The following is a 13313-nucleotide window of genomic DNA, read 5'->3' as shown; positions in this document are numbered from 1 at the left end:
ACCGAGCATTCCTTATCCATTCAAATATGGAGGACCATGTATGCCAGGCTTAGCTCTAGGCAGTGATTACAAGAGTCCCCATTCTCCTGGCATTTTCTTCCAGGATACTGTCTCACACACACACACACACACAACACAGACACCAGGAAGGTTACCTGGGGCAAATTACTCTCCAAAGCTTCTGTTTCCCTAACTGTTGATGACGATAACGAGAAGCATCACAGAATTCTCCCAGGACTAAGCAAGACGGCATTCACAAAGAGGCTCTGAACACTGCCTGGCCCACGGTAATTCCCGATCGCACTTCTTTTTTTTTTTTTTTTAAGATTTTATTTATTTATTTATTCGACAGAGATAGAGACAGCCAGCGAGAGAGGGAGCACAAGCAGGGAGCGTGGGAGAGGAAGAAGCAGACTCATAGCGGAAGAGCCTGATGTGGGGCTCGATCCCATAACTCCAGGACCACGCCCTGAGCCGAAGGCAGATGCTCAACCGCTGTGCCACCCAGGCGCCCCCCGATCGCACTCCTTAGCGCATTCCAGCTGGACGCCTCCTGTGCACTCCTACCTACTGACTGGGGGAAAGTAGAAGGAATGAGACTCACTTCTCTCCCTGGACCTCTCACAGCAACGTGAGTCCACAGGGCACCTCTGCTGTGCGCCTCCCACGGCTGGTGTGTCTAATGCATTCAGCCATTCTTTCAGGAAAGCTATGGATTCGTTACGAATTTTTATTTTTTTTTATTTTTTTTTAAGATTTTATTTATTTATTTGACAGAGACAGAGACAGCCAGTGAGAGAGGGAACACAAGCAGGGGGAGTGGGAGAGGAAGAAGCAGGCTCATAGCAGAGGAGCCTGATGTGGGGCTCGATCCCATAACGCCGGGATCATGCCCTAAGCCGAAGGCAGATGCTTAACCGCTGTGCCACCCAGGCGCCCCTCGTTACGAATTTTTAATTAAATACATAACACATGAATGTTCTCTTGGTTTAAAAAAAAAAAAGAAGGGGCGCCTGGGTGGATCAGTCAGTGAAGCACCTGCTTTCAGCTCAGGTCATGATCCCAGGGTCCTGGGATCGAGGGATCGAGTCCCACATCGGGCTCCCTGCTCAGTGGGGAGTCTGCTTCTCTGTCTCCCTCTGCCGCTCCCTCTGCTTGTGCTCTGTCTCTCTCTCTCAAATAAATAAATTATATCTAAATAAATAAATATATAAAAATCAAAAAAAGCAGCAGCATTACAGATAAAGTATGCTTCCCTCGCCCACACCCACAGCCCAATCCGCTCCCTTTGCCTGAGAGTGAGCAGTCCGTCAGTCCAACGTGTGGCCCTCCACCCCTTTTCTGATTGTATGTGCACCAGCAGTCACCCAATGAAAATACAGCTTATTATTTTGTAACCGGAGCTTTTTTCCAATGAGTTCTATACTTTGCCAACTATCTGTGCTAGAGCATACACGTCTAGTCCCTTCTTTCCAACTTTTGCCTAGAAATCCATTGGATGAAGGGCTCCCACTTCATTTCCTACGCCCCTACTGAAGCACAGACCCCGACTCGGGATTGTGGGTCTCGCCCACCGCTGCCACGAGCCATACAAACCACCCAGCAAGCTGCGGACCTTTGCTATGCCTCAGTTTCCTTACCTGTAGGAGGGAACAAAAGCACCACCTCAACCGATTTCTTTCTTTTTTTTTTTTTTTATTAAAAGATTTTATTTATTTATCGACAGAGATAGAGACAGCCAGCGAGAGAGGGAACACAAGCAGAAGGAGTGGGAGAGGAAGAAGCAGGCTCATAGCGGAGGAGCCTGATGTGGGGCTCGATCCCATAACGCCGGGATCATGCCCTAAGCCGAAGGCAGACGCTTAACCACTGTGCCACCCAGGCGCCCCTCAACCGATTTCTCAAGGCTGTGGTCAGAGTCAAATAAGAAATGAGGCATGTCCAAGGTATTTGCACACACATGTAATCGCCTTTGTACTTCATCTTGCCGGCAGGCAAACTACATCTGACCCATCTCAGAGCTGAAGAAAGAAATCCTGCCTCCAAGGTGAACTGAGTGGTGTGAGGTCCCCAGCTAGCAAATGGCACGGCCAGCTCTGCAGCCCTGGGCTCTGGAAACTGACACGGGGTTTCAAAATGCATGACCTCCCTATTGAACCCCATCAGCAGCCTGAGAAATGTTAATCAAACCCATCAGATGAACAACAACAACAAAATGATCATAAAACAATAATCTCCAATGAGGGCAGACATGTGGAGGAAGTGGGACTTTCATACTCTTGATGGAGGTACAGACACTAGGGCTTTTCAGAAAGGCAATTTGGCGATAACCGTCAAAATTCAAACTCAACGTGCTTTGTGGTCTAGAGGTTTCTATTCTGGAAATCTACCCTGTGCGAGTATTCATAACATGTACGCGGAGAGGTACGGACCAGGGCACTCACAGTTCAGTTGCTTGAGACAGAGGAAATTACCAGTCAGTAGAGAAACTCGGTATAGCCATTTAAAGGAATACCATGCAGCAGTGAAAAAAATATGATTGATCTCTTTGTTGTGACATGGAAACATTTTCAAGAGCTATCTGTGAATTGAAAAGCAAACTGCAGAATATTCATATGCAGTATAGTTCCAAATATGCAAAAAATATGTATTAATGTGTATAAATACATGTTCACGATGTAGGCATCGATAAAGTTCTAGAAAGATAATATGTGCCAACAAAGGTGGTATTATCTGAGGAAGGGAATAAAATGGAGGGAACTTTTTTCCCTACGTTTGAATTTTTTTTTTTTGCAAGCAAGAATTCATGTCTTTTATAGGCAACTTCTTTAGTTAGCCAAAAAGCATAAGAAAATAGAAAGCAAAGCACAAGGCCTCCCATTCAAGTTGCATATGGACACGTGCAGCCAAAGAAAACACCAGCAGGCAGTCCCTCCCTCTCTGCGAGTCCCACCCACTCGGTCCCCTGAACACAGACATTCTTCTTCCATGGGAAGGCACTTGGCCAGGGCTCGGCTGGGGCTGCCCAAGTAGTTGCTGTCGGAGGCTGGGCTTGCCTTCCTGTCTTCACGCCACTCAGACCCAAACCAATCATCTTTGGGAGATTCACAGAGGATGCTGGCTGGCTCTCGCTCAACTTTAAGCCTGGAAATTCTAGGTTCCGGACAACTGAGGACGATGGCACTCTCCGCTCTGGAAGCTTGGAGTTAGGGTGTGGAATTAGATGTGCGCAGAACTGACCAACATCCACAGAGAGAAATCACCCTGGGGGCACCTGGGTGGCTCAGGCAGTTAAGCCTCTGCCTTTGGCTCAGGTCATGATGCAAAAGTCCTGGGATCGAGCCCCACATGGGGCTCCCTGCTCACTGGGGAGTCTGCTTCTCCCTTTCCCTCTGCCCCTTACCCCCCGCTCATGCTCTCTCTCTCTTGCTCGCTCTAAGAAATAAATAAAATCTTAGAAAGAAATAAAAAATAAAAAAATAAGAGATCACCCTGAAGTCAGTCCAAGAATGATGGGGCCAACGAGATTCTACAACTATAAATGCCACCCAGCTTCACACCCCAAAGCAAGAGGCTCTTTGCACTGGGTCATGATGGCTCCCCATGTTTATACCACCTGGATGACACTGTCTCCAGGAGGCACAACTCGCAGAAACCACAATATCACGGGCTTTCACTGAGGTGAAGTTCTCACAGCTATTCTGGAAAGTGTACCCTCGGCCACCATGGGAGAAAACAAAGCAGTTCGAACGCTCTGAGGTGACCCCACACAAGTTTCTCTCACCATCCCCAGAGGCCAAAAAAACATGAAGAGGAACTCAGGGCTCAGGGTCACCATCAGCCAGGACCTCCCTGGAATCAGACTCTAGGACTTAAAGGGACAAGATTTGAAAAACAAAACAAAACAAACAAAAAAAGACACAGTGTGGCCAATATAATTCCCAGAGACCTTGAGAAAAGCCAGCCCTTGCACCATGTTTAAAGACGGCCAGGTCCCAAGAAGGTGCAGCCAGCTGTAAGCAGACTGTATCCTTCATTCATCCAGTGATCCATTCATTCCCAGGCATCCTGTACTAGGCAGGGGGCACAGACATGAAACATGGACAAGTCCCATTCTTAAGAAATCCACCTCCAGAAGCAGGCTCAGGGGAAAAGAGAAGTCAACGGGCAAGTGACATTATCCACATCTTTATCAATGCTTGCTCGGTATCTGGGCAAGGCAAGCCTCAGTTTCCCCTCCCCACACTGCTAGTGCTGTCTCTGGCTTCAAAGCCCTGAAATGCTGTGATTCTAGGAAGTGTCCCTGGCCTTCCTCAACTCCAGCTCATTTAAACAGGCTGTCCAGACACCCAGGGCAGAGTCTGACGGTCTGAGGCCAGCTAATTTGTCTCCGTGGTTGAAAGGGCAATCGTGGATAAGGTTAAGATCAGAGGAAAGCCTTTGTTATGCAGCCTTGGGCTTGTGCCGCCTCTGTGGGAATCTAAGGAGAAAGCAGCTTATCATTTCCAATCTGCATCAGCAAGGCAATGTTGGGGGAGGACCAGCCCTGGGCCTCTGAGAAGGGCTTTTTTCCTATGGGGACGCTCTCAACAGCACACAGTGCTCTGGTGAGCACCCTACTACCGAGGCCCGGGCACCCATGTCTCACAGAAGCACATGAATGGAAGGTTCCTGTCGTCCTGGGCTCACAGGAAACAGCCAAAGTGCAGCCCTAATTTTAGTAGATACGGCCTCAGGCTGCTGTAGTCAAGAGGCGAGAAGAGGAGCACCTTAATGTGTTCATACTCCAGGCCTGTCCTGGGCACCTGACTCCTTAGGGTGAAGTCTCTCATTCAGGCCTCCCCAATCCTGGGCCTGCGTCTCCAGGAAAGGCCCTAGATGCCCCCTTCGCCCCCAACCTCGGCCTGGGTCGGGTAGGGTCCTGCGGAAGCGGCCAGCTGTCCCTCGCGATGCGCTCTGGATTCCCGGTGCTCCGGGGCCCCGACCCAGGGCGCAGATCTCGGCTCCCGCTCGCCCGCCCTCTGGCTGCGCGCCCTCTTAGGCGCCCTGCGCCCTCCAGCCCCGACCGCGCGGGCCCCGGCCGGCGCCCCTCACCCACCTTGAGGACCTGCTGCTTGATGAGCGTGGGCACCAGCACGATCATGACGGCTCCCAGCACGGCGCACAGCAGCCCAGTGAAGCCCAGCACCGCGGCCGCCCGGCGCGCTCTGGCGCGGCTGCCCATGTCTGCGCGCCCTGGCTCCCGCCCGGCGCTCGCGCGGCTCCGCGCCTGGGGGGGACGGGGAACGGGACACAGGCGACACAGGCGGCGACTCCGGGGACGCGGACCGCAGCGGCACGGCGGGGCCCGGACGGCGACGCACGGAGGAGCGGCCCGGCAGGTGGCCGGAGGTTTTATGCGCCATCGCCGGCGCGGCCGGACCGCCCCCGGGACGCCCTGGGCACCAGGATTCGGGCGNGCGGGGGTAGTCTCTGGCCCCACACCCTCGCTTCCGTTTCCGCGGGAGGCGGCGGGGGGATCCCTGCGTTTGGCGTGCAGTGGTGTTGGTGGGGTTTGGCTCCCCCTCTGCCTCCTCTCCCCCCCTCCTCCCCGCTTCTCCCTTTCCCTGCTCCTCTTCCTCCTCCCTCATCCTGCACCCCTCCTCCCATCACCTGCTCCCTCTCCCCTTCTGCATCCCCCTCCTCCCCCAGCCCCCCTGACCCTCCCGCTTCCCCCTCCTTCCCCTGCCCCTCCTCCTCTCCCACTTCCTCTGTCCTGACCAGCGTCGTGGGCACGCTGAGTAGGAGTTTCCCAACTCATGAGAAACACCAGAGCCCGCATCCCCACCTCTGCGCCCTCATTCCCATCTCCCGAGTCCCCAGCCACACACACGTTCTATTCTAGCCTCGCTCTCCCTAGCGTCAGCCTTGCAGACTCCCGCCTCAGTGCCTGCTACACCCCCTCCCTTGGCATTCTGTTCCCCGAGATATCTGCCTGGCTCCTTCCTTCATGACTGCTCTGCCACCTTATCCGAAAGGCCTTCCCCCGCCACCCTGTGTAAAACAAAATAGCAGGAGCTCTCCCCATACACCACTCACCCTTATCGCTGGGCACCACCTGGCATGTTACGCAGTCATTTGTCCTTTGCGTTTTGACCAGCCCCCCAACTAGAACGCTGTGGGCAGACGTTTCGTCTCTCTGGGCCCCTGCCTTGTCCCTCGCCTGCAGCTAGAGCACCGCCCGGCAGGTAATGCTTGCTCACAATAGCAATTTGGAATGAACGGATGCAGAGCCGTTTAGATGCTGGGCCCTGTGCTTAAGTTCCTTGCACAGAATGGCTCCATTTTACAGGTAAGGAAGCAGGCACGGAGAGGTGAAGGGAACAGACCTCAGTGTCGGCTTTCTAATGAAGAGGGAGACAGCGATGAGCAAGGGAGCAAATGAGCGGTGGATAATCGCAGGTAACAAGTGCTCTGAGAAAATACAACACGTGGGCATGAGCTCCCCTGTACGCCCCCACCCCGCTCCTGACACTGACTTCTGCAGCCCTGAAGTCGGCCGAGCCCCTCCTTCTCTAGACCAGACTACTGGTCCTAGAAGTAGGCCTTCAGAACCTCTCATTCGGGGCGCCTGGGTGGCACAGCGGTTGAGCGTCTGCCTTCGGCTCAGGGTGTGATCCCGGCGTTATGGGATCAAGCCCCACATCAGGCTCCTCCACTATGAGCCTGCTTCTTCCTCTCCCGCTCCCCTTGCTTGTGTTCCCTCTCTCGCTGGCTGTCTCTATCTCTGTTGAATAAATAAATAAAATCTTTAAAAAAAAAAAAAAAAGAACCTCTCATTCAACCCTGGAGGAAAGCAGGGCCTGGCCTGAGTGTGTATTTATTGGGCGCCTACTACTAACTGGCCAGAGAGCTTGCCTGGCACTCTTCCTCTCGGGAGACCTGACCTTGCCCAGAGTGCATGCAGGAGATCAAGTCGGGGCGTCAGGGCAGGGCTGTGGTGTCAGAGGGGAACAAGTCTGGGGAAATGGTGCCCCGGGGTTTCCCGCGGCAGCGTCCCGGGGAAAGCCACTTGGCCCGTTCTTGGCCTCGGTTTTCTCGCTTGTCAGGTGGAGACAATAAGAGCCTCTCTCCAAGGGCTGGCGTGAGGATTAACTGCGTTGGGAAACTGTGGCAGAGCGTACTTAGATCAGTTCCCACAACAAGGGAGCACAGCTGAGTCCTGTGTTGTCCCAAGGCCTGTGACCTGGCTCTTACCCACCTTTCTACCCCATCTCCCAGCCTCTCCCCTTGCTCACTGTACTCCCAGCCTCCCAAGCTTTCTTTCTATTCCTTGAACAGCCCCAGCTTCTTCCTGCCACAGGGCCTTTGCATTTGCTGTACCTTGTGCTTAGAACAGTCTTCCCCCAGATCCTTCCAGGGCTCACTTCTGCTCCAAACTCCAGCTCAAAGTCCACTCCTGAGAGCCTTCACTGTTCAGTACCCAAAACAGGAAACCCCAACCCACCAGTCACTATACCAAATCATCCCATTTTATCTGAAATTGTCTTACTGGTTTATTTACTTTTGTCTCCCCCAGCTCCTGAGCAAGAAGCTGGTCTGGTTTTGCTAACAGATGTTTCCCCAGCACCTGGGACATGTTACATATGCAGTAAAGACTTGAAGTGATCAATTAGCTCACTGAGGCATTAATCAATCAAGCCACTCATGGAAGAATTAACATATTTCATTGAATTCCTCAGGGTCTTTGACAGCCATCAGCTATGGGGATTGTCTTATTCCCATCGACTTGGTCGTTCTTGGGAACTAACCAATGAACTAGTACTCGGGGTCTGCCCTGGCCCGATGCCCACCCCTCTTCCTTGACACCCATCCTCCCTCAAAGGGGCTCATTTGCCTTGACCCTCTCACCCAATGTAACTTTTATTTATTATTAGCTCTTCAAGGTCCAAATGTGCGTGGTGCTTACCCAAGAGAGCCTCAAGGACACAGCAGGAAGGCCCTAGCGTCAGGCCAGGGTTGTCACCTGACTGAGACTCAGGCGGAGATGAAAGGCCATCTGAGACACGTGACCAGCCTTGATCTCACTGAGGGGAGTCACTTCCGATGGGGGGATGGGGGGAAAGGATGGGGGGGCAGCCTAAGAAGCAGGAGAGAAGGCTTTGTCACGCTTCAAAGAGAGGCCTTGCCGGGGTAGGGAGAGCCGACAAAAATGCAGAAGGAAAAGAAAGACAGTCAGAGTAAGATATTTTCAGCGTGGGTGCCAGGGGGAATCCTGTGCGACCAAGTCAGATGACATTCCTTCTCAGCGCAAACATCTCCCCTGATCAAAAGACAGATGGTGAGTGTGGGCAAAGACGTGGGGACAGTGGGACCCTCAGACACTGCGGGGGGGGGGCTGTAAGATGGGGCGGCCGCTGTGAAAAACATTTCTCCAAAGGCCAAACACAGACTTAGCGTGAGACCCAGCCATCCCAGTTTGGGGCACATCCAAGAGAAATGAAAACTGTGTCCACACAAAAACTTGGGCACCAGGGGTCATTGCAGCACTGGGCACGGTAGCCAAAAGGTGGAGAGAGCCCACATGCCCCTCAGCTGACGAATGGGTCGATAAAGTACGGATTATCACACATTGGCACGTTATTCAGCAGGAGAAGGAAGAAAGTACTGATACCACAAGGGGGATGAACTTCGAAAACCCTAAGTGAAAGAAGACACTTAGAAAAAACCATACAGGGACACCTGGGTGACTCACTCGGTTGAGCGTCCGACTGGTGATTTCGGCTCAGGTCATGATCTCGGGGTCCTGGGAGGTCCTCGAGCCCCGCGCCAGTTTCCGTGCTCAGCAGGGAGTCTGCTTGAAGATTCTGCCCCTCCACTTTCTCTAAAATGAATAAATAAATTTTTAAAAAAGAAAAGATCGCATAGTGTATAATTCCGTTTATAGGAAATGTCCAGATGAGGCAAATCCACGCGACTGACAGCAGATGAGAGGCTGCTGCCTTGAGGAGGGGCGGAGAAGAGATGGGGAGAATCAGGAGCTAAGGTGTACAAGGCTCCTCTTTGGGATGACCAAAGTGTCCTGATTGTGGTTTCACAACCCTGTGAATAGATTAAAATCCGGTGAATTATACCCATTAAAGGAGTTCATTGTATGCTATATGAACTACCTGTCAATAAAGCTGTCACTGAAAAAAACAGAAAGTTCCTCCAGCCCCCACCTCACTCAGACTAAAAGCCAAAGTTCTGGAGCGCCTGGGGGGCTCAGTTGTGAAGCATCTGCCTTCGGCTCAGGGCGTGATCCTAGCGTTCTGGGATCGAGCCCCACATCGGGCTCCCTGCTCTGCTGGGAGCCTGCTTCTTCCTCTCCCACTCCCCCTGCTGTGTTCCCTCTCTCGCTGGCTGTCTCTCTCTCTGTCAAATAAATAAATAAAAATCTCACCACAGCCCACAAGGTCACCATCATCTCCCGGACCTCTTGTTCCCCTCTCCCCGCTGTTCCACCTGCTTTACCTCCTGGGTATTCCTCAAACCTGACACCTTGCGCCCGCCTCAGGGCCTTTGCACTTCCCAGTCCCTTTACTCTTCTCTCAAACTCCCATGGAGCTCACCCTCCCTCCCTTCACGTTCTTGCCCTCAACTTCCTTCCTAACCACTCTTTTTAAATTACAAACCACACCCCACAGTACTCCCTATCTCGTTTCCCGGCTTCGCCTTCACTGTATGGCACTTATCACCCCCAGCACATTACATAATGCATTGGCTCTCCTTCTAGAATGGAAGAGCTCCATAAGTCTGTTTTCCCCATGACTGCATCCCCAACTCCCAGAACAGTGCCTGGCACACAGTAGGTCCTTAATCGATATGGACCGAGGGACCATGGCTACCAGAGCCCAGTGGTTACAAATCTGCCTTTCATCCAGGCTGCGTAAGCTGGGGCGGCCTCTGGCAATCTGTGCCCTGGCCTCCTTCCCTGTGCAACAGGGATGATCTCAGCGGTGCCCACCTCCGGGGATAGTCATGAGGATTAAACGAGTTGATGCTGATTACACACTTAGCAAGGTGCCAGCATGAGATGGAATCATCGCCCCGTGCAGGCAGCCACATGCCGTGGGCCGCACCCCAGCCCAGGAGCCCTCAGTATTCTCCTCAGGGGCACCGAACCAGGTTATTGCGTATAAAGAAACGACTTGATTAAACAGAGTCACAGCCGGTTAGTGGCAGAGCAGGGACTGAACCAAAGTCGCTTGCCTCCAGAGCCCAGACGTGAATAAGGACACTCTTTGCTGAGGAAAAGGAAAAAGTGGAGAAAGGGAAAGGAGGAAGTAGAGTAGGAGAAGACAGAGGCGAGGGGAAGGACAGGAAGAAAAGAAAAAGCACTTGAGGAAGAGGAGATCGTCGTGTTTGGCCACTTTGGTTGCTGCTCAAGCAAGATCAGGGCCAGAGCTCGCAGCTCCCTGTCTTTTTCATTCGTCCAGTGTTGACCGAGCACCTGCTATGTGCCAGGCATGCCTCGAGATGCCAAGGACCCAGCGGTGAGCCTGACAAAGCTCCCCGGCCGTGAGGAGTTGACCGTCCAGCAGGCAAGCAAGATCAATACATGATCAACATAATCATTGGTAAATTTCATGACCTGTCAGAGCTGCGGTGTCAAGTACAGGAGCCCTCATGGGGCTCCTCGGGGCTAGAAATGGGCTCATCCCAATGAGAGGGGCTGCGTCACACACATGCCAGGTTTCAAAGACTTAGTATGAAAGAAGGAACAAAATATCTCAGTATCTTTATATCGATTACATGTTGAACTGACAACATTCAGATATGTTGGGTTAAATAAAATCCACTCTTAAAATTAATTTCAGGGCTTCCTGGGTGGCTCCATTGGTGAAGCGTCTGCCTTTGGCTCAGGTCTTGATCTCACGGTCCTGGGATCAAGCCCCCAGCAGGGAGTCTGTTTGAGATTCTCTCTCACTCTCCCTCTGCCCCTCCTTCTGCTTGTGTGTGCTCTCTCTCTCTCTCTCAATCTCCCTCTCTCACAAATGAATAAATCTTCAGGGGGGAAATGTAGTTACTAAAAACTTTTTAATTGCAGATGTGGTTCCCATTGCATTTCTTTTGAACAGCACTGTATTAAACAATGATCTGGACCAGGGAGGGGGTGGTGGTGGGGGGGAAAGAATGATCTGTGCTTTGGGGGGGAAATAAGAGAGCAGGGGAATTGCCTCCAGTGGGGAAGGGGGTGGGTGATGTAAAGGGGGTGGTTGGGAGGGCCTCTGTGAGAAGGTGACATTTGATCGAAGACTTAAAGAAAGTGCAAGAAGGAGCCACACAGATTTCTGAGGAAGAGCTTTGCAGGCAGAGGGAACAGCCAATGCAAAGGCCCTGAGGCAGAAGTGCCCTGGATAGATTTTAATGAAGATGCTGATTTCTGGTACTGATGCAAATGACGTCTTAGGAGTTGTTTTTCTTCAATGGGTAAAGACTCCCCTATGATCCTGCAAATATTAAGGGAGGTCTCCAGAGTCCCCAGACATCTCCCTGGAGATTCAGCCTGGCCCCCAAAAATCCCAGCTTTCTGCAGAATCATCCGGCACCTTGTGAGCCTCCAGCCACCTTCCTTCTCCAAGGGCTGGCAATCGAACATCACCTTTGCCCCTGGCTCTCAATACTTGAGATAGTGCCTCTCTGACAAGGACTAAGCCTCCAATACAAAGTCACTTTCCAGGACAAAGGTGGAAGTGTGTGGGGAGAACTCGGCCAGCAGCCATGAGCTAAGAACTCTGCTCCATTTCTGCCGGCTCACAAGAGGATAGAAGCTTCTATTTGTTCCCATAGCTTGCTGCCTGCTGGACACAGGAGGATGGCTCCTGACCAGGACAAGGCTTTCAAAGGCTGAGGCAGGGGGCGCCTGTCTGGCTCAGTCAGTGGAGCGTGGGATTCTTGATCTCGGGGTTGGGGAGTTCAAGCCCCACATTGGGCATGGAGACTGCTAAAAAAATAATAGAAAGAAAGGAAGGAAAAGAATGGAAAGAAAAGGGAAGAAAAGCTGAGGCATGATGTCACGAACCATTAGGGCACATACTGCAGAATCCCACTCCCATGAGGCAGCCAGAGGGGTCCTGGTCAAAGAGACGGGATGCAGGATAGGGGCACCAGAGGCCGGGGGTAGGCGCCAGGGCCCTGGTGTTTCCTGGGAACAGAGTATCCTTTTGGGGGGATGGACGGTGATGATGGCTGCACAGACTGCACGCTTTCAAAGGGTTGATATCCACACAATGATGAAAGTCTGAGCCGCGCAAGGACAGAAGCAGAACCCCCACAAAGTGCAGGCAGTGTGGTCAGAGCTTCGAGAATCCTCTCAGGAGGCTGACTGGAAGCTGAGCTATAAAGAAGGAGACCTGAGAGTCGGTCTTTGATCCAGCACTGAGGAGGGAGATGGCAGATAAGATATGGGTGGGGAGGGCTTGGGGAGGAAAAGCAGGTACGGCGGACCCTCTGGAGATTTCCCTGCAGCCTCCAGAAGAGGGAAGTGAGGGGCTGGGGGCCTCCAAACTGTCACTAAGCCCACTCTGATGGTACCGCTTCCTTCCTGGGCCCATCCTGGGCCAGAGGGAGAAGTGCTGCCAAGCCCGAGTGGGGCAACCCGCTGGCTTCCCTGAGCAACACAGACCCACACGGGGTCTGTCCCAGAAAGAGGACCCCGCCACGCAGAGGGGCAGGAAGGGGACACATGCCAGCAATGGGGGCTCGCTGCTTTCCAGGTACCCCTCTGAGCCCTGGGCACCTCTTCTGAGACCCACGTGCCCTCTCTGTAGAAAGGAAGTTGGAGGAGTACCGAGGCTGAGACAGAGGATGCAGTCCCCCACAGTGCATTGCCACTGGATAATTTAAAAGCAGTAATAAAACCCACTCACACCCGGTCTGCTTCTAATTATCACCATGCAGCAGTCACTCTAAAAAAAAGTCAGTGATGAAATATTCCCCCTGAAAAAAATCCTTTATTGGCCTAAGTTTTCTAAACCAGGAATTGTCAAACTACAGCCCACAAGCCAAATCTGGCCCTCAGCCTGTTTTTGCAAATAAAGTTTTATTGGAACACAGCCAAGCCCATTCACTACATGTCGTTTACGGCTGCTTTCTTGATTCCATGGCAGAGGTGAGTAGTTGTGACAGAGACCCTATGGCCCAAAAAGCCTGAAATACTTATCTGACCCTTTACAGAGAAAAGCTTGCCAATCCCTGCACTAAACAATTGCCATGTTACCGTTGCGTTTTAATGATTTACACATAAGCTTCCAATCAGCACGTTTCTATCACTTACCCTTTAATAAATACTG

The 13313-nt window shown here is 52.3% G+C and overlaps 1 protein-coding gene and 1 long non-coding RNA gene across 9 annotated transcripts in view; one reads left to right on the top strand and one right to left on the bottom strand.

Moving 5' to 3' along the window:
• The window catches only part of SCARB1 (scavenger receptor class B member 1), a 97781-nt gene extending 88213 nt beyond the window's left edge, over positions 1-9568 (bottom strand). For 4 of the 8 annotated variants that reach the window (XM_034639652.1, XM_034639650.1, XM_034639651.1 and 1 more), the window contains exon 1: positions 5099-5452. In XM_034639652.1, the coding sequence (XP_034495543.1) occupies positions 5099-5405 (307 nt within the window). In that variant the 5' untranslated portion in view covers positions 5406-5452. Of the gene's footprint in view, positions 1-5098; positions 5453-8734; positions 8864-9421 lie in introns of those variants that run through there. The other 4 variants (XM_002913142.4, XM_034639658.1, XM_034639657.1 and 1 more) reach the window with 3 other exon arrangements.
• LOC117795304 lies at positions 8110-8892 on the top strand. Its single transcript, XR_004619275.1, has 2 exons — positions 8110-8320; positions 8628-8892. It is a non-coding gene; the product is annotated as an uncharacterized LOC117795304 (long non-coding RNA).
• Positions 9569-13313: the final 3745 nt, after the last annotated feature.

The sequence above is a fragment of the Ailuropoda melanoleuca genome, chromosome 12, assembly GCF_002007445.2.
Source record: "Ailuropoda melanoleuca isolate Jingjing chromosome 12, ASM200744v2, whole genome shotgun sequence".
Taxonomy (NCBI): domain Eukaryota; kingdom Metazoa; phylum Chordata; class Mammalia; order Carnivora; family Ursidae; genus Ailuropoda; species Ailuropoda melanoleuca.
This window is presented reverse-complemented; position numbering and strand designations above follow the sequence as displayed.